This window comes from Muntiacus reevesi, chromosome 2, assembly GCF_963930625.1.
Source record: "Muntiacus reevesi chromosome 2, mMunRee1.1, whole genome shotgun sequence".
In the NCBI taxonomy this organism is placed as follows: Eukaryota; Metazoa; Chordata; class Mammalia; order Artiodactyla; family Cervidae; genus Muntiacus; species Muntiacus reevesi.
The window spans coordinates 105,914,660-105,941,186 of NC_089250.1; the positions used below are offsets into that span (position 1 = coordinate 105,914,660).

The 26,527-nt window shown below is 53.6% G+C and overlaps 1 protein-coding gene across 7 annotated transcripts in view; it reads left to right on the forward strand.

The window, feature by feature from the left end:
* PALD1 (phosphatase domain containing paladin 1) overlaps positions 1-26,527 on the forward strand; it is an 84,889-nt gene that overhangs the window by 27,115 nt on the left and 31,247 nt on the right. For 5 of the 7 annotated variants that reach the window (XM_065922513.1, XM_065922512.1, XM_065922511.1 and 2 more), the window contains 14 exons: positions 14,155-14,368; positions 16,966-17,068; positions 18,330-18,509; positions 19,540-19,704; positions 20,560-20,720; positions 20,919-20,994; positions 21,693-21,844; positions 22,188-22,287; positions 22,492-22,584; positions 24,496-24,591; positions 25,018-25,146; positions 25,620-25,736; positions 25,817-25,972; positions 26,287-26,469. In XM_065922513.1, coding sequence (XP_065778585.1) covers positions 14,184-14,368; positions 16,966-17,068; positions 18,330-18,509; positions 19,540-19,704; positions 20,560-20,720; positions 20,919-20,994; positions 21,693-21,844; positions 22,188-22,287; positions 22,492-22,584; positions 24,496-24,591; positions 25,018-25,146; positions 25,620-25,736; positions 25,817-25,972; positions 26,287-26,469 — 1,896 coding nt within the window. In that variant the 5' untranslated portion in view covers positions 14,155-14,183. Of the gene's footprint in view, positions 1-497; positions 586-2,831; positions 2,854-14,154; positions 14,369-16,965; positions 17,069-18,329; positions 18,510-19,539; positions 19,705-20,559; positions 20,721-20,918; positions 20,995-21,692; positions 21,845-22,187; positions 22,288-22,491; positions 22,585-24,495; positions 24,592-25,017; positions 25,147-25,619; positions 25,737-25,816; positions 25,973-26,286; positions 26,470-26,527 lie in introns of those variants that run through there. The other 2 variants (XM_065922517.1, XM_065922514.1) reach the window with 2 other exon arrangements.

Below are 26,527 nucleotides of genomic sequence, written 5' to 3' on the forward strand. Positions count from 1 at the left end.
GTACTTACCAAACACCAGTCCAGTGGGTTCAAGGTCAGGGTCATTTGGGGTCCAGGCTGTGTGTTGGAAGGTTTGGAGGGGAAGGGGACATTTCCACTGCATAGTCTTGGATGGCATTCCTAGTTGTAGGACCAGGAGGGCAGAGGCATGGAGGCAGGGAAGGGCCAGATGCATGCTGGGAGATTCCAGCAGTCAAGGGCCTTGAGCATCTCTGGCCAGCAGCTCTGGTGGTGCTCCTCCCTAGGAGGGGCCCCACAGTGGGTCTGGGGACCAAAAGCTTGGCAGCCCTCTTCCTAGGCTGGCGGTCAGCACAGCAGCTCTGCTTCTAGCTGTTTTATACATTGAACTTCTGTGAAAGATTGATTTTGCACAGAGGGTTGAGCTGCTAAAATCTCGTCCTACCAATCTTGACCAGCCCTCCTACTTCCTAGGTGGACATCAGATGTGACCCACAGAGGACTAGGTGGAACTTGAGGCTTCTCAGAGAACCGGTGCTGGAGGGGAACATCTCTTGCAGCTTGACCTGCTCCTTCCCATGGCGCAGCTGAGACCTTGGCTTTGCCTGGAGTGTCAGGGGTGTGGAGGGTAAATAGGGGATGGTGAGGGTGGGAACGGGAGGCTGGAAGGTCAGGCAAGGGAGTCTAAACTGGAGGCCACAGGGCTGGGACGGGTGGGGACAAACCCCAGAATTGGGTCATCATTCTTCCCAGCTCCTTAAAATGATGCTTCAGGTCCCTGTGGCATTGCTGGAGGTCAGAAATGGGGTTCAAGTGTAAGTTCCCACTGGCCCTTTGGAGCCCAGTCCCTGCAAGCAGCCAGGAGAGTGTTGGCAGGGTCAGGGCCCTCGGTGTGGTGTCAGGATACTGTAGGTTCTGCTGACCTTGAAAAGCCCAAATGGCCAGCTTCTTGGAGCACCGTTATTGGGCATGTGAGGGTATCCAGGTGCTTCTAACCGTGCTCTCTCCAGGGCCCTCCCACTACTCTTAATCCTAGATGGAGAGGAGCTTCAGCCTCTTTCAGGCACAGAAGGAATGTCCTTCCCAGGGTTGACTGACACCTCCCCGGGGATGTCTATACTCCCCTCCTGCTCGACAGAACCTATAGGCAGGGTGCCTCCTAGCCAGATAATACCTGTTTGTTTTCTGCAGAGTTCTCCTCATCAGAAAGGCCTCGAGAGGGACTCAGAGAGACTCCAGATGGGGACACTTGTGGTCTCTGTCTTCCTTTTTGGAGGAGTGGAGTCCAAGCCTCTATCTACAGGGTGGAACACACATTTAGCAGCTTGGAACCTTCTAGATTTCTGCAGATGACTTGGAGAAGGCTTCTGCATCACATGATCTGTCAGTCAGTGGTGGCGTGACATTTGTGCATATCCTCAGCTACCCCATGGGCCCTGGTGGCCATGGACAGCGTCTTCTGTATTCCGTGAGCTGCTGTGGCCCCAGCATGGGCTGGACTCACGGGATCCTGGTGGTGTTGACCTGCCTGAGCACGACCAGAGGGAACTTGATGTTCTCCTGAGAAAGGAGGAAGAAGGAAGTTGTGCCTTGCGGCTTGTGGTCATTGAGGGCCATCCCTAAAAATAACAGAGTGCATTAGTCAGGATTAGATTTGGCTGCGAGTAATAGGAAAAGCCAAATGACAGTGGTTTATACAAGATGGAAGTTTATTTCTGTGTCCTTTCCGAGCCCGGAGCTCTGCAGTCCAGGCCATGATGTGGTGATTCTGCTACATAGATTCCCGGGGTGTGGCTTCATGTGCTCACAGCTCAAGACGGCTGCTAAATGTCAGCCATCATGCCTGTGTTCCAGGCAGCAGGCTGGAGGAAAGGAGTAAAGGAGGCTCATAGGGAAGGATCCGGAATTTGCAAAGGACACTGTCCCTCATGTTTCATTAGCTAGGATTAGTCACCTGTCCCAAGTAGCTGTGGGGGAGATTAGGAGTGTGGCCCTTGCTGTAGGCAGCCTCACTCTCAGCTAGCTGCCCTATCCCTTGTCTGGTTTGTTTAATACAGATGAAGGGAGGGAGAGGGGCTGAAGGCAGTGTGGGCATTCCTTTTTTTGGGGGGGGGGGCTATGCATCTTGTGGGATCTTAGTTCCCCAACCTGGAATTGAACCCATGCCCCTTGCAGTGAAAGCACAGAATCTTAACCACAGGACCACCGGGGAAGTCCCCACTGTGGGCATTTACTGGAGGTTTTTCCCAGGCTGAGAAGCTGGGCCGGTGGTTCAAGGGTGGCAGAATCTCCACCAGGGAGATTTCTTTGGAGGAGGCCAGTCCTGCCTTGGGACCAGAAAGCCATATACATGCTCCAGGACAGGAAGGGAAGCAGGGGCTGAGCCCGAGAGAAAGGCTTTCCAGGGGCTGGAGCCAGCCCCATGGAGTGGTCACAATGAGGGAGGTGGGCCACCCTCTTCTCAGAGGGTCGGTGCGTGCTGAGACAGTGTGGCCCTGTCTGGGCTGCTGGGGCCTGGGGGAAGAGGACACGCTTGGGAAAGATGGAAGACCCACAGATGCTGGGACACAAGTGGACCGGATACGGCGCTTGTGGGGCTGACCCAGGACGAGGGCTCAACCTGGAGCACTGTCCCCACGTGGCCCACAGGCCTGGAGGGCAGCAGGGGCATCCCGCAGCACCCTCCTGATGGGCATATTTGGGTTCTCTGGAGATCTGCAGTTGGATTGGAAATTCCTTGACTTTCAGGTCCTAGCAGCTAATGAGAATGGAAAGAAAGAAAACCGTAGAGCTCAAGCACTTTGCATGTGCGGACTGAAGACTTTCTCCTTCCAGATGAGATGCCTTCTCTGAGGTTTCAGGAAGGGGAATGTGTGGAAAAGTAGCTTCTTATAAGGTAGCTAAATATTTAAACATGTTTTAATTTTAAAAATACTTTAAATACCAATTTTTTATTTTGAAAAATTTCAAACCTACTGAAAAGTTGAAAGACGAGAACGCAAGTCCCTCCTCACCAGTTGCTAGTATTTGTTCCCTCTCCCCTACTCCCTAAACCATATGAAATTCATAGATATCAGGATCCTGCACCTGTAAACCCTTTGGCTTGTGTCTCCTAAGAATGAGGACATTCTCCTCATTTCCACATTTTGACATCCAAGGAAGTGAGCTTATTTATCCAACAAAATATAATCTGTGTTCAGATTTTCTGACTTCTCCTCTGGATGCCCGTTGTAGTCCCCTGCCCCATCGCCAATCTAAGGTCCCACCACATCGGCAGAGCGTCCTCTCAGGACAGCTGGCCCACCATGGGGAGCCCCTGAGGTAGGGGTTCCCTAAACCTGGAGGCAGACAACTGGGGTGCTGGAAAGGGCCCTTGTCCTTCCTGAGCGTCCCAGATTCCAGGAGCCTGCAGGCCCTACTGGAGCATCTGGTGACACGTGCCAGGGTCTTTGCTGGCTGCAGAGCAGGCAGGACCCCCTGTCTGTTCTCCACCTGTCAGGTGAGCTGAGAGGGAGGCTCGTTTGCCCTTCATTGAGAGTGGGGGCCTGCGGTTCACCTGCAGCTTCCCCCAGCCCAGGGGTCCACCTGCAGGGTGATCCCCTTCCTTTGACCTTGGCCTCTACTCACTGCAGGTCCTCAGCTGGCTGCCTGGTTGCTCTGCCCCGCCTGCCTTTGTCCCACTTCGAGTTCCATCTCTGGGGGCTTCCCGTCGTTTGCAGGCTGAAGTCTGGAACTCAAGGCCCGCCTCACAGAGGCAGCCCACTGCTGAACACATGGCTTTATTTCCAAACATTCATTTACCTTCTGATTTTAACTTTTAACCTTTTTTTTTCAGTTTAGCAAAAATGGAAATATTTCAGAAAGATATTCAGCTGGTGAAGGTCTCCTGCAATCTCAGATTCCAGATAGCTTCATTTAATTTTATTAAAATATTTATTTCTTTATTTGGCTGCACTGGGTCCTCGTTGCAGCAGTGGGATCTTTAGTTGGGGCATGCAGGAACTAGTTTCCTGATTAGGGATTGAATCCGGGCCCCTTGCATTGGGAGTGTGGAGTCTTAGTCACTGGATCAGGGAATTCCCTTTTAATTTTTTTTAAATTGACCTCATCCTAGTTTTAAAGAGGCTAAGGAGCAGAGATTGTATGAAGGGATGGGTCTGGGTGACCCGCCAAAGACATGAGGTGATGGGCCATGCAGCAGAAACTAGATTTCTGCCTCTGCTAAGCCATATGAAAGTGAAAGAAAAGAAAGTGAAGTCGCTCAGTCGTGTCCAACTCTTTGTGACCCCATGGACTGTAGCCTACACAACTTCTCTGTCCATGGGACTTTCCAGGCAAGAATACTGGAGTGGGGTGCCATTTCTTTGTCCAGGTGATCTTCCCAACCCAGGGATTGAACCTGGGTCTCCCGCATTGTAGGCAGCCTGGGGAAATTCACATAGCCGGCCCTGCTTAGCGGTTTTCTTTTGGCAAAGTGAGAGCCATAAACCCTGTTCACCTCCCTCGAGAGTTGTTGTCAGGAGCAAAGACAGAGAAACAACACAGACACGGAAAACCCCGCCAGGCTGTAGGAATGGAGTGATTATCATGGGAACATGAACAACCACAGGCAGAGGGGGAGCAGGTGGCAAAGGCATCGAGCTGAGGGTGTGCAGGGGGACTAGGGGTGGGTGAGGGGGCTACACTGGGTGGGGAGCTGTGACCTTTGTCCAGCTTTGAAACTGCTGCAAATAACCGTACTTAAAAACATTCCCAAAGTAATAATGTTTGTTGTAGGAGATTTAGAAGTGGTGAATAAGCAAAAAAGAAGATAAATAACCATATTCAGTCCCCCAGCTCAGAAATAAGTACTAAAATGTTTAGACATCTTTCCACCTTGTGTGCCTGCTTGTTGAGTACCATCCTTGGTCCCATCAACAAGGAGCTGGCCAGGGTGAGAGGGTGAAGTGATGGAGCTGATTTGTTCCCTTAGCAAGTATGTGTCTGGCTCTTCCCTGGAGCCAGGCAGCGGGACCCAAGACATAGGGTAGCCACTGCTGGGAACAGCATGCCGTGGAAGCGAATGGAGAGTCCCATTTTGTGATGCTCACAATGGGCAGTGGGAGCTGAGAGATGGGGGTGGGTGTGTAGTCAGGGAGAGCTTCCTGGAGGAGCTGGCAGGTAGGATGTGGAAGGGTAGGGAGGAGGGCAGTCCTGGTGAGAGTCCAGGGTGGGAGCATCTTTCCCCACACCCTCTTATGTGGGCTGAGAACTGGTCCTTGATGCCAGGCGCTCTTCTGTGGTCCTGAAAGATGCCCCCAAGTTGTCACGTGTTCATCTCAGAAATGTTTCCTGAGCATCTGCTGGGACCCATGTGCGGTTTGGTGCTGGGGCCAAGCCGTGGACACATCAGGCACCGACCAGCTCTTGGGAAGTTGGGGAGGCTGCTGCTGTAGACATAATCCCATCAGTGAGGCAACTGAGGAGTGAAAGGTCATGAGCAGGAGGAGTGCTGAGGGGGTGGGGTGTGGACAGCCAGTATTGCCAGGACCCCACAGAGGCTTCTGAGGTGGGGCATTTGAGCCAAGACCAGGGGAAGGGGCAGCCACGTGAACAAGCTAGAGGGTGTTCCAGGCAGAGGAGTGGTGGGTGCCGTGAGGAGGAGAGGGCCTATGGTGTTGGAAGGAGGAGTTGGACATGGCCTGCGGCTGGAGCGTCAGAGCTGGGAGAGGGGGTGGGGGCCTGTCCGCGGGGGTGAGGGCTTTGCATGTCACGGCATTATGGACAGAAGTGACATGACCTCCGCCTGAGTGCCCTCTGCCTGTGGCCGTCCATGTTCCCGTGGTAATCATTCCATTCCTGCAGCCTACTGGGGCCATTCTATGTCTTTGTGGCTTTTCTATCTGTGCTACTGACAACAACCCTTAAGGGAGGTGAGGCTTTATAAGGGTTTATGACTCCCACTTTACAGAAGAGGAAGCAGCTAAGTAGGGCGGATGACATGATTTAGGGCTTTAAAGATCCTTCTGGCTGCTGCTTGGAGGATGGGTGGCAGGGGGACAGAGAGAAGGAAGAAGCCTTCTTTCCTGGAGGTTGCTATCGTTGGACTAGTCAGGGGCCAGTGACCAGCAGTGGCAGAGCGGTTGGACCAACTAAGGATGTGGGTGGGTTTTTGGAGCAAAGAGAGGACTTACCCAAGGTTCCAGAGAAGAGCTAGACTCTCGGTTCTTTTCTTTTTCTAAAAATAATTTTATTTAAAAACATTTAAAAATTTTATTGGTTGTGCTGGGTCCTCATTGCTGCACGTGGGCTTTCTCTAGCTGCACCGAGTGAGGGCTGCGCTGTAGTTGTGGTGTGCAGGCTTCTCATTGCAGTAGCTTCTCTTGTTGCAGAGCACAGGCTCTTGGACATGTGGGCTCAGTAGTTGCAGCTCCCGGGCTCTAGAATAATGGCTCAGGAGTTGGGGTGCACAGGCTTAGCTGTCCCACAGCGTGTGGGATATTCCTGGACCAGGGATCAAACCCGTGTCTCCTGTGTTGGCAGGCAGATTCTTTACCACTAAGCCACCAGGGAATCCCCTCTCTTGGTTTTGGATTAAGACCAGAGGCAGATTGAAATTTTCCTAGGTGATTTACCAAAACAGAGTGAAACAGGGAGACTTAACGACTGTGTGTTTCTACAGCAGGGCAGGTGCTGTGGCCCAACCCCGCTTGGCCCTGTTGTTTGCCCAGGATGAGCGCCAGGGCACTACTGAGCCCACTTATTCCTCCAGACTTTCCTTTAACAGGCAGTGTCTGGATGGGGCCCCGGTCCTGGCCGGGGAGGTTTAGACCCGGTATCAGTCTGCGGTTACAGGGAGGGAACATGGAGAAGGTAGGGAGAGAGTGCAGGGAGCCTGGGGTCTGGGGTGATGCGAAGGGCAGCTAGTGAGCTGTGCCCTCGCTCTGTGTTGGGCTGGGTAGGTGTCACCTTAAACACATTCACTTACTTCATCCCCAGATCATCCAGTTAGGGAGGCAGAGTTATAGTTGGGGTTATAGAGTTTATGGTTGGGGAAACTGAGTCTCAGAGAAGTTAAGCCTTGTGCCACATGACTAGTATGCGGTAGGGATGGGAATTTCGGCCCCAGAGTCCACCTTTCACGTTAAGTTTTCTGTCTGTGTCTGTGCTCAGTTGCTCAGTTGTGTCTGACTCTGTGACCCTGAGGACCGTAGCCTGCAAGGCTTCTCTGTCCATGGAATTCTCCAGGCAAGAATACTGGAGTGGGTTGCCATGCCCTCCTCCAGGGGATCTTCCCAACCCAGGGAACAAACCCAGGTCTCCCACCTTGCAAGCGAATTCTTTACTGTCTGAGCCGTCACACTGAGTTGAAATCACTGTGTCTCCCAACTAGGCGTGAGGATATTGGGGAGTTCTCACTTTTCTGTCTGTTGAATGGAGATGCTAGCACTGCCTTCCTGGGGTTTCCTCATGCCCCACACAGAAGGTTATGAGTTCATACCTGCTGCAGTCACTGGGCTCAGCTCTGAGGAATCTGAGCTGACCGGGGGGGACCCTCAGGGACCACGGAGGACTTGAGAGTCAGCAGCATTGTCCAACAGGAATATGGGTTTCCCTGCTCTCCGAAAGTAGAGTGTTCCTGTGGAAGTTTTGTTAGCTGAAGTGGCATTAAGCGGAGACAAAATTACCTTAGGACACCTCTTGCTAATGGATGTGCAAAATGAATGGTTATAAAGCACAGATGCTGACCCTGTAGATCAGAGCTCTGGGGCATGATGCTGAGATGCAGAGAGTGGTGCCGGGAAGGAGTTTGGCGGGGTCACTCTTCCTGCACGGGGTGCACTGCCTCTGTCGTGTCTCCTGCAAGACAAGTGCTCGATACTATTTTTATCTTCCACTTTTTTTTTTTTTTTTTTTGTGAAAGCAAAATCCTCTTTTGATTTCTTATGGTTAGTGAAAGCAGTTATTAATATAGGTCTTTGGGAAGAGCAAAGTGGCATAAAGCAAACTTCCAAAAAGATGGGGGATACCTGTATAAAGTCAGCCACATGTTTTTTCAATTAATGGTTTACAATGTTGTGATAGTTTCATCATATGTGTCATTTTTTAAAAAATTGATTAAGTTTTTGGCTGTGCCTTACAGCATATGGGGGTCTTAGTTCCCTGACCAGGGATCAAACGCATGCCCCTTGCAGTGAAAGCACGGAATTATAACCGTTGGACCATCAGGGAAATCCCACATGTCATTTTAAATAGCCACATAAAAAAGTAAAACTAAATAGATGAACTTAATTTTAGTAACATATGTTATTTAATCCCAATAATATAAAACTACTATAATTTTGACATATAATCAACTGAACTAAACATATAATCAACAATACTAAATTGTTACTGAGATGTTTCACTTTTTTTTGGCACTAAGTCTTTGAATCTGTATTTTACACTTGCAGTGCATCCTAGTTGGCAGTTACTGTATTGCACAGCGCAGCTCCAGAGTCTGATTGATGAGTGTTAGTCTGACCTGCATGCTAACAGCTGATTTTTATGGAGCACTCACTGACTAGGCCCTGTTCTGCAGGCTTGTCTAATTACACGGTGGACCCTTGAACCCCACAGGTTTGAACTGCGTGGGTTCGCTTATGTGTGAGTTTTTTTCATAGATACCTGCTGTGCAGTCTGTGGTTGGTTGGATCCATATACTCGGAACTGCCGGTACATACCTTAGATTGCACGGAGGGTCAGCGTCTCTAACCTTTGTGTCGTTCAGAGATCAACTCTATTGTTTACCCTCCATGGCAACCCCACAGCGGAGGAACTACTACTGTCCCCATTTTACAGATGTGGCAACTAAGGTCCAGGAAGGAAGCTTTGAGGTTTCACAGTGGGTGAGTTCTGGAGTTAAGGAGGAAGAGGTGATGGGAAGGAGCGAGCTCCTCTTGTTTTTAACAGATTTACTTAGGTAAACTTCATATAACAGAATTCTCCCATGTTAAGTATACAGTTCAGCACTGGCTAACGTATGTAGTTGTATAACCGCCACATTCAATATATGGAGCAATTCCATCTCCCAAAGGTGCCCTCAAGCCCCTGTGTATTAGAGTCCCCTGTCCCTGACAACTATCCATCTGCTTTCTGCCCCTAGAGTTTTACCTTTGCTTGATGTCATACAAATGGGACTATGTATTTTGAAGTCTCCAAGGCTTGGTGTGTTTCTCTTAGTGTGATGTTTTCAAGGTTCATCCCATGTCATGTGTATATCAATTACTTTTTCCTTTTTAAAAATTGTTGCGTAGTATTCCATTGTGGGCTTCCCTGGTGGCTCAGTGGTAAAGAATCTGCCTGCCAATGCAGGAGACGTGGGTTCAGTTCATGGGTTGAGAAGATCCCCTGGAGAAGGAAATGGCACCCCACTCAAGTATTCTTGCCTGGGAAATCCTGTGGACAGAGGAGCCTGGTGGGCTACAGTCTACAGGGTTGCAAAAGTGTCACACACAACGACTAAACAACAACAATTTCATTCTATGGATGTGCACAGTTTTTTCATCTGTTCACCAGCTGATGCACTTGTAGGTTGATTTCTGTTGGGGCTGTAATGAATAGTGCTGACATGGTTTCATTTCTCTTGGGTAGTTATCTACCTGAGAGTATAAGTGCTGAGTCACGTGGTAAGTATCTGTTTAAATTTGTAAGAAACTCCAAAGCTGTCTTGCAAAGTGGCTGTGCGATGTTATACTTAAGCACCATGTCTCCAGTTCCTCCACAGCTTTACTAACCCGTGATGTTGTTGGTCTTTTCAGGTTTGTCATTCTAGTGCATTTTGCTAATGATGTAAGATGCTGAACAACTTATATATGCTTCTTTGGCATCCGTATAGACCTTCAGATCCTTTGCCATTTTACATTGGGTATTTTGTTGGCTTAACATTGAGCTGTAAGAGTTGACACCTTTTTTTTTGTTGCTGCTGTTCTTCAGTTGCTAAGTCATGTCTGACTCTTTGCGACTCCATGGACTGCAGCATGGCAGACTTCCATGTCCTTCACTGTCACCTGGACTTTGCTCAAGCATCCAACCATCTCATCTTCTGTTGTCCCCTTCTTTTCCTGCTTTCAATCTTTCCCGGCATCAGGGTCTTTTCCAATGAGTCGGCTCTTCGTATCGGGTTGGGAATAAATGAGATATGTTAGATGCTTTGCCGTCAGAGGTCCACCCATTGGTCCTCCTGAAATGTCCCTGGGTCATTACTCAAGATCACTGGCTATCTCAGGTACCTGCTAAACCCTCCCCTTTCTGCTCACCCCAGGTAGGCTTGGGAATCACATACTTACCAACAACCCCTGACTTGGCCAGCAGTATAGTGTCTGCTCAGTACAATCTCTGTGTGCTCACAACAAAGGCTCCCCTTTGCCTCAGGCTGGAGTCAGCACGCCCAGCCAGGCGACTTGGGATGGGGGCTGGGAGCCTTGGGTCCCTCTTCTGTCCTTATGACCTCTTCCTTTATGATTTGGAGCTCATCACTTTTCCTCTCTGGACCTCAGTTTCCTCATCTGTAGAAAGAGAAGGTTGGACTAATTGGCTCCAGGGATATAGCTACTCTGAATCTCTGCTCTTGGTGGCTTGGTGATGGCCATTTGTGGAGTTTCCTGTAGTCTGAGCATTCCTTAAAGCAGGACTTGGGATTTTGCAAGAGGGTCTGGTGGGTAGGAAAGGCAAAGAAAGGAATGGGGCAGAATGGTGGCTGGCTCAGGAGCAGATGTCCAGCTTTCTGCTTCAGTTGGAAGAGCCAGACTCTTTTTTGGAATAGCCACCATTCATCTTGTCCAAGCTCACAGGATTTGACAAGCTGAAGATCATGGCTTCTGTATCATGTCCAGGACAAAGGATAGAGGGGAGCTGGTGGTTTGAATTAGAGATGGAGAGACTGAGACCAGAGTGGTCCCTGGTCTGATAATTATGTGGTGGTATGAAGGGAGTGATGAGTGCAAGCCACGTTTCTAGATACTTGCAGAGCCGCTGTGTGATGTGAAAACATCTCTGAGCTCAGTGGTGACCATGTCCTGGGCTCTGAGACACGACACGGGCAGCCTTCACTCGTGATTGAAGGAAATGCTTGCTTTTAGTCAGAAGTTAGGAAAATAAGGCATAAATGTTTGCAAACTGTCCAGGCTCACAGACCCTCCTATCTTACTGTCTAGTCTTATCCTAGTCTACTCCTGATTCTCCTTCTAGCAGAGAATTGAGCAGTAGGGACCTCCTCCACATTTGCCCTTGCTGGCCCCTGGCCCTGGCCATGGACAGCAGTGGTGTCACAGCTAGGACTGCCAATCTTAGGAGCCAGACCCTTGTGGAAGCGGCCTTCAGACTATCTCATCCACTGTCACTTTATGATGGGGACACTGAGGCCCAGAGGGGAGAAGTAAGTTGCTGAACGTCCCAGAGCATGGGGCCTGCAGGGTGAAGGACCCTGTACTGGTGAGGCTCACTCTAGCCTGAGTTGAAAGAGATTTGGGGGGAGACTTGCAGAGTGATAAACCTGGGAAACCTGGGGTTTCCCCCTCTTGTAGACATTTTGGAGACAGGTCAACTTTCAGAGGCCGCAGTCCTTCCCCCACTCCCACAGCCTACAGCTGTGCACATCTGTACTGTGTCTGGGCTGTCCTTTCAGGGACCGGCTGGGGCCTGTCATCGCCTCTGAAGCCTGTGAGACACTAGAGCTGGAGCTGTGGGGGCGGCGAGGTGGGTGTCAGGCCCGGCCTCACCCGTGGGAGCAGGGCTCGGCTTTGGCCTGGCAGCTGAAGCCAGCTGTTGCCTCCTGCGGTTCTTTCCCATGTCCATCCGTCACTCCCTCCTTTGGGACAGCCACTGAGCCCATTCTTGGAGGCGGTTCTTCCCACCCCCCCTGCCCAATGCCTCTCTGACCCAGGCTGCCGCGAGGGGTCTGGGGAACGTTGGGGAGCCATGGAGAGAAGGTTCTGGCTCTGCTGATAGTCAGCAGGAGATCCACTGTGGAGCCCCTCACCTTCTCTGAGCGCCTGAGTTTCTGTTTGGAAATAGAGCCTTAGTCCTTCCACCTTCTACCAAGAAAAAAAGGAAAAGAGAGAAAAAAGAGAGAGAGAGATTGACCCGGGTGTGGAGAGCTGCGACGAGGCTCTTATAAACACAAGGTGTGCATGTTAGCAGAGCTGTCACACGCCTGCTGGGAGTTGTCAAGGATGACAAGGCTGGGCTGGAGAGAGAGGGGACCCTTTCCAAACTGGAGAAGGAGAGGTGGTGGTTTGGGGTGCTGGGAGGGACGGAATGAGTAGTCATTCTGTCTGGGTGACTCTGGGAAGGGGGAGTCTGAGGGCACAGCCCTGGAAAGCTGGGGGAGCACCTGCCTTGGAACCAGGAACTCTGACCCCTCGAGGAGTGAGGCTGTGGTGAGCTCAGCCTTCAGAGTGACCTGCTTCCCGGGCTTCGTGCTGTCTCCTGACCCCTCCATCCCCTTCCTGAGGTGCTGCTGCTGCTTATGAGAGGGCAGGGCTGGGGGTGTGTGGATGGTGGGGAGCAGGTGGTCCCACTGATGGGGAGCAGCTCATGCCCGGATTAGGATAGCTTGGGGAGGGGAGCAGAGGGGAGCCGTCAGGTTCTAAGGACTGTATTGTCCCTGTGCTTTCAGAATGGAGGGCTTCCTTAGAGGCTCAGATGGTAAAGAATTTGCCTGTCAATGCAGGAGACCCAGGCTCAATCTCTAGGTTGGGAAGATCCCCTAGAGAAGGGAATGGCAACCCACTCCAGTATTCTTGCCTGGAGAATCCCATGGACAGAGGAGCCTGGCGGGCTACAGTCCATGGGGTTGCAAAGAGTTGGACCCAACTGAGCGACTGACACTCAGGGTGCAGGTGGGAGTGGGAACCAGCGGGGCAGGGAACTGCCTCCCCTCCCTGATCCTGGGCCATCAGTGCCGTGGGGACCAGCTGCTGCTGGGCTCTGAGAAAGTTCTGTGAGCCTCTGTCTCTCGTGTCTGTCAGCTTCTTCTTGAGTCTGTGTGGAATTCCCAGCCCCTTCCCTCCCAGCAGCCCTGGTTCTCGGACCCCTGAGCCAGTCTCCCCCACACCCTCTGCCAGCTGCTAGTGGCTCTCCTGGCCTGCTTCTCCAGCCTTTCTTTTGTTTTAAGTAGGTTTTACTACCCAGTGTTCAGAAAAGGCAGATAAGGAACAAGGAGAAAATAAAAACTGTCTGTAATGTCATCACCAGCTGATGACCTAGGTTAGCGTCTTGGTGTGTGCCCTCCCGGACTTTTCTCCTGATTTGTGCTCACGTATTAAAATGGATTATATCCTGTGCTTGCTTTGCGGCCTGTTCCTCTTCCCTTCTGGTTGCCTAGCTATCTTTCCACATCAGTCAATATATTTTTAAGGCTGTTTAACATTCCACCTTAGAGATGCCCCATAATTTATTCGACAAATCCCCTGTTGCAGGCCGTTTCCAGTGTTTTGTTACTATAAATAACATTGCGCTCAACAAAACACCCTTGTAGCCCACTCTTCGCACACATCCTTCACTACTTCCCTAGGAGAGAGCCCTGCAGTGGGAATTGTCAGACCGCAAGGATGGCCCGGCATGCCGGATGTTGGGCAAAAGCTTTGGCTGTTGAGATGTTGGTGATGTAGACGTTGTTGATGCTGAAGTTGTTGATGTTGAGGTTGTTGATGGAGAGTTCAGGGGCCTTGATCTGCTGAGAACTCACCCAGTCTGGACTTCCCTGGCCTCTTTTGTGACATTCACAGCTATGTTCTGTTCCCATACAAACCCTTCAAATCCATCTCTAGGCTTCCCTCTGCCTCTGGTGACAGCCTTCCCTTTCTCCCGGTCTGGAAGGCCTGGTCTCCATGTGGCTTGACCCAGGTACTTGGAACCTTGGGTCCTGACTTGGTTGGGATGGTTAACCTCTTTCTAACTGTCTTATCTTCACTAGGGAGGGGTAAACTGTAAGGGGTCAGGGTTGTGTCTTCTTGTCTGTCCATGTCCATAACTCTCCCCAGAGCAGCAGCAGAGGGTCAGGCACAATGGTAGGCCTCAGCCAACACGTGCTTTGCTGAGCGACAGCTGCGGGGTGAGTGGGCCCTCTCTGGGCCTCAGACTTTGTTCACAGGGCAGAGGTGAGGGGTGGGCTGGGTCCCTTCCTGCTGTGACTTTTCCCATCCCCTCCTTGATCGCACCTCCTCTTACCCCACAGGTCTTGGGTCCTGAGGCTGCCAGCAGACTATGGGTACAACGGCCAGCACAGCCCAGCAGACGGTCTCGGCAAGTGCCCCCTTTGAGGGCCTCCAGGACGGTGGCTCGATGGATGGTCGGCACTCACTCAGCGTCCACTCCTTCCAGACCACGGGCTTGCACAACAGTAAGGCCAAGTCCATCATCCCCAACAAGGTGGCCCCCGTCGTGATCACGTGAGTGGCAGTACAAGTATGACCCTGTTCCCAGAAGACCTGGCCGGGGGGAGCTGCCTGGAGGGGTGGTGGCATACAGCACTTAACATATCCAATCTGCTGCCACTGAGGAAGACACTGAGGCCCAGAGAGGTTAAGCAGTTTGTCTGGAGTCACACAGCAAGTGGGTGGCAGAACTGCTGTCTTTTGGGGTTCTCTTAGCCCATATTACTTATCATGTCGTGGTTGCCAAGGAGTGTAGGAAAAGGGAAGAGTGGCTGGCTGGGGTGAGGTTGGGACGCTTTTTTGAGAGTAATTTTTCACTGAACTTTTTAAAAGGAAGTTTATGTACTTAGATGCGTAAAATTTAGATATTCACCCCCCCCACCCCCCTCCCCCGCCCCAGTCTGTAATTATGGTTCAAAACTGAGGTTGACACCAGGCTGTTAAAGGGCCTTGGGCTGAAAAAGCTGGAAGCTGTTGTTGGTCAACTTTCCTAATTAGGCCTTTCAGGGATGTTCCCAGAGGCGACAGAGGGTTTGTTCTGGCCCCATACTTTGGGAGACCTGGACAGCCTGTGGGTCCAGGGAAGGAGCGGGTGCCGAGAGCCTGAGGCCAAAGAGCCGGAGGGACATTGGCTCTGTCTCCTGGTGAGTTGGGAAGCCTTGTCTTTCCTCGCATCCTCCCACTGAGCGCCCTGCCTTTGGACCCCTCCAGGATGGAGGAAGGTAGACATGATTAGCTAAGCACTGGATGTGTTCCATGTGGTGACGTTTGGTAGAGGCCTAGCAGATGGGGCCTTCTGTGTAAGGAAACCTGAAGGAGTGATAAATCCGGCCTGCTGGCTTTGGGGCCTGACAGGAAAGCTGTAATCATAATACATTACTTTGCTCATGATAAGGGGAGGAAGGAGATGTAAAGTAAAAGGGACTTGATGTGGAGTCTTTTGACTAGCACACGGCAGAACTCAGTTGGGTCTTGAGCACATGTGTTGGAAATCCTGGGCCCAGCTCTGCCTCTCCCCTGCTCTGTGACCTTGGGCAAATCCTTTTCCCTCTCATAAAGGCTTAGTTCCCTTATCAGGATATATAGGGATGACATTCAAAAATTTAAGCATGGCATGGCTCAACATTCTCTGGCGTGCTGTAAAAACCCACTTCAGTGGTATTGTGCATGCCTCTTAGAGCCAACTGTGACCTAGTGATCCTTGCGGTGTAGCTTGTTTGTGGTGGAAGGGACCTTAGAAGATCATCCAAAACTGGGGCTGTCAAACTGTATCCTTCAGGCCAAATCAGGTCACCGCTGTTTTGGTAAAGAAGTCTTTGTTGGGACACAGCCACGCCCACTCATTTGCATATCATCAAAGGATGCTTAAGGCTGCAGTGGTAGAGTTGAGTAGTTGTAGTAGACTGCGGGGAGTGGGGGGGCCCACAAAGCCTAAAGTGTTTACTGTCTGGTCCTTAATAGAAAAGTTTTCTGACTCCTGATCTAATCAACAGCTTTTTTAGATCAGATACGAAAACTGACCTAGATATGGAAACTGAGTTTTGGGAAGGCAGGATTTGCCCGCCATGGGTCGTGTGTGAAAGGGAGACAGAGCTGGCTGAGGGAACCCAGGTCTCACGACTCCTGTCTACTGCTCCCCACCCTACTCATTCCATCACCCTGCCTACCCGTTTGTAAAGAGATGTCAGACCCCAGATCATGAGCCCTGGGAGGCTGTGTCTGAGTCATTGTTATAATCAGCACAGAAGCTTTTTTGGGTCTGGAATGCACAGCCCTCCCCCAGGTTTAGCATCTTCAGAAATCTGTGTGTTTTGTTTGAAATGGCCCTGGGTGGAGGTAGAACTCTTGCTTGTAATAGTAATTAGATTACTAGATGATTAGAGTCCCTGAGGCACTTACTTCATTAGTGCTTTGTCTTCTCACAGCAGCCCTTAGGAGGTGGGAATTACTGGAGACACTACAGACGGAGTAACTTCAAAGCCGTGTAGCTGAAGTCACACCCAGGCCCCAAGGCCTGTGTCCTGAACCGCTGCATTGTTCTGTGGGATTGTCAGTGTGGGGTCTCTTCTCAGAGACAATCTGATAGGGGGACCTTCTGGGGCCAAAGTAAGCCTTGTTTAAGGAGGCTTTAACCAAGATGGAAGCGTCTCTCTACGCGAAAGTCCAGGAGGTATTGCAGGCTGGAATGACTGCTCCATAACTGGCCAGGCTCCTCCTTTTGTTGCCCTGCCATCATCAGCATCTGTCTCCTGCCATCACTTTAGGGTGCTTTCCAGAGAGGAGGAAGGAAGAGTAGAAGGCATACGTCTTCTTTCCTTTAAGGGAATGGCCCAGAAGTTGCATACTTCTCCTCACATCCCATTGGCCAGAACTGAATCACATGATCACACTAGCTGCAAGGGAGGCAGGGACTTGTAGTCTTCAGCTGGATGGCCCAGTCACAATTTCAGGGAACTATTGCTGAGGAAGAAGGGGAGAGTGGATATTGGGGGACAGTAGGCAGCATCTGTCATAAATGCATGTGTGGGACGGGGTGGTCCTGCTGTGGGCCTGGCGAGGGTGGGCCTGGCTACCGTGCTTGCCTGACACCGTCTGCATCCTGCCCCTGCCAGGTACAACTGCAAGGAGGAGTTCCAGATCCACGATGAGCTACTCAAAGCCCATTACACACTGGGCCGGCTCTCAGATGCCACCCCCGAGCACTACCTGGTACAGGTGAGGTCAGGCCTGCCCCTCCCTCTCCCTTCCTGCCTCCCACCTCTGCAGCCCCCCTTCCTCACAGGCTCCCTCCCTGATCTCCCCCTGCTTTCCCCATGGCCTCCTTCTCTGCCTCACCCCATCCTCTGGGACGCTGATCCCACTGGACCTTACTCTCTGATACCTAGGGCCTGTTCTTGCTGCCCCGTGGAGACCCTGCTCTTCTGTCCCCATGTGTCCCCTGCCCGGCCCCAGCCTGGCCACACCCCTCCCTCCAAGCACCAAGGAAGACACACATGGGAACCTGAAGGGCTTGGGGCCCCAGACTGCTCTTCTCAGGCTAAGAATAGTCATCCCATTGTCTTTTGAAGTTTTAGGACTTCTTTGGTGCATAGATAGAGATGTAGACATAGATGTACATCTATCTAGATCTATCTTTTTTTTTAACCTTAAAATATCCCCTGGAAAGTGAAGTCTCCAAGGGCAGATGAGTTTTCATGTGTCTTGTTGACTGCTATAGTCCCAGGTTCTAGAACAGTGCTTGGGTAATCATGTAGGTGCTCAAAAACAGTCAGGGAATGAATTAATGGTAGTCATGATGATTAAACTGTATTTGTTGAAAGAGGGTCTGGGTGGGAGGTAGTGGTGCATGGGTAGGTGGGTGAATGGGTGGATGAGATGACTTCATGGTTTCTCTTTGCCCGGGAATGAATCTCCTGGTTCCCCCTGCTCTCACCTGATTGCTTTTTTCTCTATGGTCTCTGTCCCCAGCTGGGGAAGGGAGAGACCTGCCCATACTCAGGACGGCAGGCCCCTGGGAAGTGGCTCCCACCTTTCTCCTAGTTGGTTACTGGTGCCCCAGCTGTGGTTCCCTACTTGAACCTCTTTTCCATGAGCTTCCTCTCTGGGTGAGAGATGTTTGCTTTCTGCCCTGGGAGCTGCAGGCGCACCCTACAGGCAGCTTTGGTCTTCAGCTTCCTGTTTCGGTACTGCTTCTCCCTGCCCTCCTTCCTCGAGTCCTGGCTCAGATGCCACCTCCTGCATGAAGCCTTCTTTGATTCTCCTTCAGGAAGAGTTGTCTTCTCTCTTCCCACACTATATGACACCCCTCCTGGCATCACAAGTATTTTGTCTACTTTTCCCATGAGTCTGCAGACAACCTGAGGACCGTGTCCCCCACCCTGGCTCCCTGCTCCCCATCCTCTGGGGCCTGGGATAGAGCCTTGTCTGTAGCTGTCCCTGCGTCATCTGAGTGACCCCTGTGGCTCTCCCCCGCCAGGGCCGCTACTTCCTGGTGCGGGATGTCACTGAGAAGACGGACATGCTGGGCACCCTGCAGAGCTGTGGGGCCCCCAACTTCCGGCAGGTGCGGGGCGGGCTCGCTGTGTTCGGCATGGGACAGCCCAGCCTCTCGGGGTTCAGGCAGGTCCTCCAGAAACTCCAGAAGGATGGACACCGGGTAAGCATGGCCATTTCCCAGGCAGGAACCAGTCCCCGAATCTGGGGAAATGGGTTTCCCGGAGGGGCAACTGCAGAGGCTCTGGAGGACCCTGGCCATGTTATGGGGGAGGTGGTGAATGGTGACTAGGGCCAGACCCTGCCAGGCCTTCAAAGTCGATGGTGATTGTGCTCAGCACGACTGGGAAATTCTGGGCAAATGTTTATTGCATTGTCCTGTATGGACATGGGAGCCCCGAGGTCAGAAGCCCCTCTGTACACCCATAGAATGATGATTACAGCCAAGACTTACATCCTCATGTTGACCCTACATGGGTGGGGAGCTATTGTCCCATTTTACAGAGGAGAAAACTGAGGCCAGGGAGGATAAGAAACACAGCCCCTGAGTGGTGTCCCAAGACCCAAACCCAGACCTCTGGACTCCATGTGTCTGCTTTACATGACTCCTTTCTCTGCCTGCTGTGGAGACAGGGTTTTGAGTGTCTCCAGGACAGAGGTGGAGGGTCCACTGGCATTGCAGGCTCATAGTGTGCAGTCTGATTTAACCTGGGTGAAGGTGGAGAGGCTTTAGTGAGCCAGAGTGAAGAGGGGGTGTTAGCTGAGCGTGGATCCCATTCCATCGTGCCAGCAAGTTCTCTAGGGTGGAGCCTGCCCACCTAGCTCCCGCCGTCTGTATGGTGCTCCGTGGCTGAGCGATCGCATGGTGCTGGTGGGCATTCATGTCTTCAGCTGATGTTTAGCAGCACCTGATTTACTCAGGGCTCTATGCTAGGCTTTGTGGGGACATGAAAATCACCAGGACATGATTCTACCTGCAAGGGCCCTATAGTCCACAAAGGGAGAAAGATGTAGAGAGGAGGGAGGGTCAGGAGCAGGTGGCATTTGGCCTGAGTTTTGTTTCTGGGGTAAGATTCAGGTTGCAGGCGCAGAGTGGGGTGATGGGCCCTCGAGGAGGTCCGGGGAAGGGGTGGTGGAGTGGGTGTCCACGCCGGATAGTGGTGATAGCTTCTTCCTCCTTGGGTGCCCGGCAGGAGTGTATCATCTTCTGTGTGCGGGAGGAGCCTGTGCTGTTTCTGCGAGCTGCTGAGGACTTTGTATCCTACACGCCTCGAGACAAGCAGAATCTTCATGAGAACCTCCAGGGCCTTGGACCTGGGGTCCCAGCAGAGCGCTTGGAGCTGGCCATCCGGAAGGAGGTGAGGGCCACCTGCGTGGGTGGGAGGCCGCCCTCCTGGTAGCCTTGGACACCTTAGCTGAGCCCCAGCCCGCTCAGCTTTTACTGGCTCATGCTTGCCCCTCTGCTGTCCCATTTGGGCCAGTGGCTGCTGCAAGGCCAGCTCGCGGGGCACCAGGGTAAGAACTTCTCTTCTCAGCTCTGTTTGCCTCCGCTCTTTCCCCACCCCGCTTTTCTCTCCAAACTCAGTGTTCTTATTTAGAAAAGTGTCTGGTGGAGGGCAGAGAGCACTCGACTGAAAGTCCCAAGACAGGTTCAGCCTTCCATGAGCTGTGAGGCCTGGGCGGGGCCGCCTCTCTCCCTGGGCCTCTGTTTCTGAGGTTCCTCTGACCTCCTCCTTCACAGCGTGGGGACTTGTCCAGGTCTCTGAGGCTGTTCACACGCCACAGAGCTGTGTAAATAGTGTGTAGGGGTCATGTGTCCCCCCTCCTCCGAGACCTCCCCAGACAGGCGCAGAGGTCGCGCCGGCTGTGGTCGTCTCCCCATCTCCTTCTCAGGCCTCGTCCCCTCCAGCTCCCAGCTGACCAGCTTCCTGCTGTCCTTCAGTCTGGTGGTTTGGCCAATTCCTGCTGCCCACCGGGCAGAGCCCTTCCAGCCTGACCGCGGTGTGGGACGCATCAGCTGAGGCGTGGGTGGCTGCCCTCGGGCCAGCGGTCACCCCGGTCCCTTCAGCACTCCCAGGGCACAGAAGGCACCTCTGGCTGTAGTTCTCCCTGGAGGGCAAGCAGCCTGTCCATGGCCTCCGTGTGGCTTAGGTGCCTCCAGAGCTGAGCCAGCAAGGTCCATCATGGCCCTCTGGCCCCTGGCCTCCATCTAGATCCACGACTTTGCCCAGCTGAGCGAGAACAAGTACTACGTGTACCACAACACCGAGGACCTGCGGGGGGAGCCCCACGCCGTGGCCGTCCGGGGCGAGGACGATGTGCATGTGACTGAGGAGGTGTTTAAGAGGCCCCTCTTCCTGCAGCCCTCCTACAGGTACTGGCCAGGCCTGCGCGGAGGCCCCAGCGTGCTGGGCGTGGGTGCTCGCTGGGCCTGCTCTCCTGGTGCGGCCTCAGTCTCACCGTCTGCAGGTTGGGCTGAGTCCGCCATGCCTGTGTCTCCCCCGGGAATGGGGGATGTCCGGGGTGTGGGGTGTGTGGCTTACCTGATGGGCTGTTCCCTGTCACCCGGCAGGTACCACCGTCTGCCCCTGCCAGAGCAAGGGGCCCCCCTAGAAGCCCAGTTCGATGCCTTTGTCAGTGTCCTCCGGGTAAGTGGGGACTGGAGGAGTGGTGGGAGCTTGGTGGGGTGCGCAGGTGCTTGGAGAGGGGGTCTGTGTCAAGGCCCTGTCTCCTTGGAGATGCTTGGGTGGCCGTGTCTCCTGGAGGAAGGCCGAGGGGGTGGTGTGTGTCTGTGTGGGTGTGCAGTTGTGTGCTGTCTAATGGCAGAGCCCAGCACGGAGTGTCTGGAGGACTGGGCTCTCTGGCTGTGGCTCGGCTCCTCACTTTGTTGTGTGATCCTGGATGACTCTCATAACTTTTCTAGGTCTCAGGTTGCTCATTTCTTTATTAGAACTAAAAATTTTTTACCCTCAGGTCTTCAGCTGATATTTCCTGAGTACCTGTGTTTCGGCCTGTACTCCCCTGGGAGGCGACCTTATTGAATTTGCAGTGTAAACTGCATAGCAGTGTAGCTGTGGCTGTGTGTCCCCTCTGAGTAGGTCTCACCTCCAGGGCCTCGCTGAGCCCCCTGGAGCCTGGAAAGGGGGCAGAGTCTGTGCTCCTGGGGCAGATGGAGCAGACCGAGCTGTGGGATTTGGCAGAAGAGGCTGCTGGTCTGTCCCCATCTTGCCACAGACTCGGGGGCAGGCATTGATGTCATGATGCCCCTCCACCCGCATCCCAGCATGGCCCTCAGCTGAGGGCTTTCCGGTCACACCGTTTCCTGTTCTTCATGGTTCTTTCCCAGGAGACCCCCAGCTTGCTGCTGCTCCAAGATGCCCACGGGCCTCCTCCTGCTCTCCTCTTCAGCTGCCAGACGGGCATGGGCAGGGCCAGCCTGGGCATGGTTCTGGGCACACTCCTCCTGTTTCACCGTGGTGGGACCGCCTTGAGGCCGGAGTGAGTGGCGTGGGAGCCAGTGCCCCAAGGGGCTGCGGAGATGGGGGGAGGAGGGGGCGGGTTGCCCCAGATGCTGGGGACACATCAGAAGCCCAGAGCTACAGCTGGATATTGGGCATCGGCAGCTCCTTTCCTGGTTCGCATAGACTTCCCTGGGTGACCTGGAGAAAGTTACTTGACCTTTCTGGGCCTCGGTTTCCCCAGTGGGGCAAAGGCCTGTTGTTTCCCCTGCCTGATTTGGAAGGGAAACTTGAACGTGTAGTCCAGTATAGTCCCGGTGAATGGGAGGGTGTTGCCGGCGGCCTTCGGGACTGCTGATTATGCTATTGTCCCTGCTTGTCAGGGCTGCCCCTGTGAAGACCAAGCCTCTGTCCTTGGAGCAGCTGGAGGTGGTCCAGAACTTTCTCCACACAGTTCCCGAAGGGAGGAGGATGGTGGAGGAGGTGAGCGAGGCGACTGGATGAAGAGCTGGGGGTGGGGTGGTGGGGGAGCACTGCCCTTGCTGGGGATCTCTCCTCCTCAGCCCTCCCTTGCTGACCAGTCATTCTCTTTGCCCCTCTGTTCTTTTCTGCCTCCTGCCGTCTTTCCTTGGCCCTGCTCCCTCCCTGCCTCTGTCCCCTCTCCCCTGCCCCGGTCCCTGGCACCAGGTGGACAGAGCCATCGCCGCCTGTGCAGAGTTGCACGACCTGAAGGAAGTAGTCCTGGGAAACCAGAGGGAGCTGGAAGGCAGCCGGGCCCAGGTGAGGCGCAGAGAGCTGCTGCTTTCGCTGGGTGAGGCCTGTTGACTGGCCCCTTTCAGCCTGGCTTTTCCTGATTGCTGCTGCTGCTTCCACGAGTAGAGAGCAGTTTTCAGAGGAAGGGGAGATGGGGAGCTGGGCCTGCAGGAAGAGAGGAAGTTTACTTTTCCTGATTGGGACCCCTCGCTGCAGAATAAACAGGATGGAGGAAGGGGCTGCTGGCGAGGTGCTGGAGATTCTGACTGCAGACGCTTTCCAGGCTGCTCCAGGCCCCCTCTGCAGATGAAACACTTGCTGTTTCGTTGGGAAGACTGGGGTTAGGTCTAGCCCATCTTCTAGAAGAGCGATGCGCTCTGGGCTGTCTCAGCAGGCCTGTCCCGGTGCTCTAGAGAAAGGAGGCTGGCTTGACAGTGTTTGCACACAGCTCATGGAAAGAATCTAAAGCCCACAGAGCCTTTTTCTTCTTTCATGCTTAAAGAAATATCTTTTAAAAGCAATACTATGGAAAATTGAGAAATTAGAGAAGAAGTAAAACTGCCCATCATCCAAGCACAGCTACTCTGAGTGTTTTGGGCTGGCTTCCTTCAGTTTTCGTATTTCTGATGTTCTTTTGTAGCTTGTCCAGGCACATTTGCATCCTGTTTGTTTCATGTAACCCTGTCTTTTCCATGTCATACCTGCTTGTCATCGTTGAGATTTATTGCTGTGGAACGAAAGCCATTGCGAGGCCCAGCCTTCCTTGGCCTGATTGCCGGGCTTCTGTTTCCGGCTTGGCCATCTACAGGCATGTGGGCCTGGCCAACCTCCTTCACTGCTCTGTGCCTCAGTTTCCCCACACATAAAGTGGGGCCACGAGTAATAACTGCTCCATAGGGTTGTTGTGAGTTAGGTGAGCTCAGGCCATAAAGTCTCAGAAGGGAGCCCGACAGAGCAGCTGTTCCTGGGTGTTCCCCTGCTGTGATGTACTGGCCCCTTCTTGTTGCACAGTGGGGTCACCAGTGTACCTACTTTGCATTGAACTGCTTCATGCAAATGAGGCTTTTTTGTATTTAGGATTTTTCCTCTTATAAGGTCTGGATTAGGGCTTGATAGACTATGGCCCACAGGCCAAATCCAGCCCACCACCTGTTTTGATAAATAAGTTTGGTGGACATGAGGTCTCGCCAATCCATTTATGTACAGTCTGCGGTGGTCGTGTGCTGCCTTGGCAGCATCGAGCTGTCGCAATACAGATCTGGTGGCCCGCAAGCCTAGAATATTTACTGTCTGGCATTTTATAGAAATAAAAGTTTGCTGAACTCAGGCCTAGATTCCCAGAGGTGGGATTAATCTTCCTCCAAGGGCATGGTCTCCTTTTTCGGGCCTATACGAATCTCACTTGCCCTCCAGAAGGTGGTGCCGACCCAGCAGGAGAAGCCTGAGATCCACAGGTGAAGAGAAGGACCCTTGGAATTCGCTGTGACAGCCCCCCTGCCCAGTAAATGCTGGGGCGGGGAGGGTCACAGCTCTTAGGCGGGGCCTTTGGCTCAGGGAAGGGTGTTTATACACTTGATGCTTCAGCACGGATTGTGTGGGTGGTGCTGGGACCATGCAGCGAGGCCCAGCCTCTCTGGGCACAGCCTCATCGAGAACTGGAATGCTTGGTCCAGCAGCAGCTGTGGTCACCAGCAGCTCTCTCTGAACACGGATGAACCACAGCAAATGGGCTAGAGTTAGAAGTTGGGCAAATGGGCTAAGTTAGAAGTTCTCTTTTCCTCTGGAAGTTGCAGGAACTTCCAGCCTGGCAAAACAGTGTAATGAAGGGCAGGATAGATTGCCCTCTAGGGATTTCTGAGGCTTAACTTCCAGGGATGGGCTTGGGTGGCCTGAACTGCCCCATCTTTACCACTGGCCCTTCCGGGTCCCTCCTCTCAGGGAAGCAGCAGCCAGCACAGTGTCCAGCAGAGGGCGCTTCAGAGCCTGGAGCGGTACTTCTACCTGATCCTGTTTAACTACTATCTGCATGAGCAGGTGGGGCTGGGGGATGAGCGGACACATGCCCCCTTCTCCTGGGGCCCCTCCAGTCTCCCCACTCGGTGACTGGCACGGGGTCGCTCTGTGGGGCTGGGGAGGGGAGTGGGGACGTTTGTTGCTTTCAGAGGAAGGTGGGAATGGGGGAAGCAAAGAGGGACCCAGATAGAGGGACAATCCATGAGCAGGTCAGCCCAGGAGAGGCCCCATCTCTCTTTCCTCTGGGTCCATCTCTGTGTCCTTAGCCAGTGCATCGGGGCCTGGAGGGATCTCACTCCGGACATCCTGTTCTTCTCTCCTCACCCCCTTGCCCCTGCTCTGGGCCGTGATGGGTGTCTCCCGGGTCCCCCACCACGGGGTTGGCAGGAAGAGTTTGGGATGGCTCCGTGCCCCTGAACTCCCATCTCTCTCCGCCTCGGGCTGCAGTACCCGCTGGCTTTTGCCCTCAGTTTCAGCCGCTGGCTGTGTGTCCATCCTGAGCTGTACCGCCTGCCTGTGACGCTAAGCTCAGTGGGGCCTGTGGCCCCCAGGGATCTCATCGCCATGGGCTCCCTGGTGAGTGTACCTGACCGCTGGGGAGGTGGGAGTGGTGTGGGCTGGCCCCGGGGCTGGTTACACCCCTGATTCCTGTGGGGTCAGGCTAAGCATTGCCCTCAATGATGATGGGTGATGGGGTCTGCCTGGAAACAAAATGGGACCATTCTCAGGCCTTAAGTGCTTGCAGCTCTGGTTACTGTTCAGTACCTGCTCTTCATTCTCTAGCCCGAGTGCTCTGGGCAGGGAGTGAGGAGAGCTGTTTCTGGTAGCTTTGCCACCAGTGTCGCATCTTTGAGTCTCAGCTTCCTTATGCGGAGAGTGGGCACCATCGTTCTTGTCCATGCCGGGGTGGTCATAAGGTTCCAAGCATGCAAAAGTGCTTTGTAAACTGTCAAGTTCTGGTCTTATCCCCCCTCCCCCACGCCCACCTGGGGCCAGGCTCTGAGCCTCAGTGGCTGCTGTGGGTCCCAGGCTTGCTGCTGTCCCGACAGGGGGCAGATGACCTCGTCTCCCCGGATGCACTCAGCACCGTCAGAGAGATGGACGTGGCCAACTTCCGTCGGGTGCCCCGTTTGCCCATCTACGGCACGGCCCAGCCCAGTGCCAAGGTGACTGCCCTGGGGGGCACACTTGTGGGGACGGGGGAAGGTGATTGAGCCCCTTCACTGATGGCCGTCCTGTCGCCCAGGCCCTGGGGAGTATCCTGGCCTACCTGACCGACTCCAAGAGGAAACTGCAGCAGGTCGTGTGGGTCAACCTGAGGGAGGAGGCCGTGCTGGAGTGTGACGGGCGAACCCACAGTCTGCGGCGGCCTGGGCCCCCCATGGCCCCCGAGCAGCTGGAGGTGGGGCTCTCCTGCCTTCTACCACCCCTCCATTGGAGGCCTTCTCGGGAGCTGGCCTGAAAGGGTCTTCAGAAGCTTGTGTGCTTCTGTTGTACAATTGGAGAAAACGCCCCGAGAGGAGTGTCTCAGGGAGTGACTGACTCAAGGCTGTCATGCTAGCCCCGGGTCTGGTTATAAACCTGGAGGCTTGAGAAGGGGCAGTGATAGGCCCAAAAGCCAGGGCTGTCCTGGCCGTAGCCGGCTCTGGTCTTTCAGGGCTGGCCTGGGGTTTTGGTTGCCTTGTGGCCTGAGCACTCTGTCCCACCCTCCCCTAGAACCTGGAGACCCAGCTGAAGGCCCACCTGACCAGGCCTCCCCCAGATGCCGAGGGCCCGCGGACCCACAGGTTCCAGACGTGCCTCACCATGCAGGAGGTCTTCAGCCAGCACCGCGGGGCCTGCCCCGGCCTCACCTACCACCGCATCCCCCTGCCCGACTTCTGCGCCCCTCGCGAGGAGGTGAGAGGGCCAAGCGGCTGAGGCCTCTGGGGCGGGGAGGATGCCCTCGCTGTCTCCC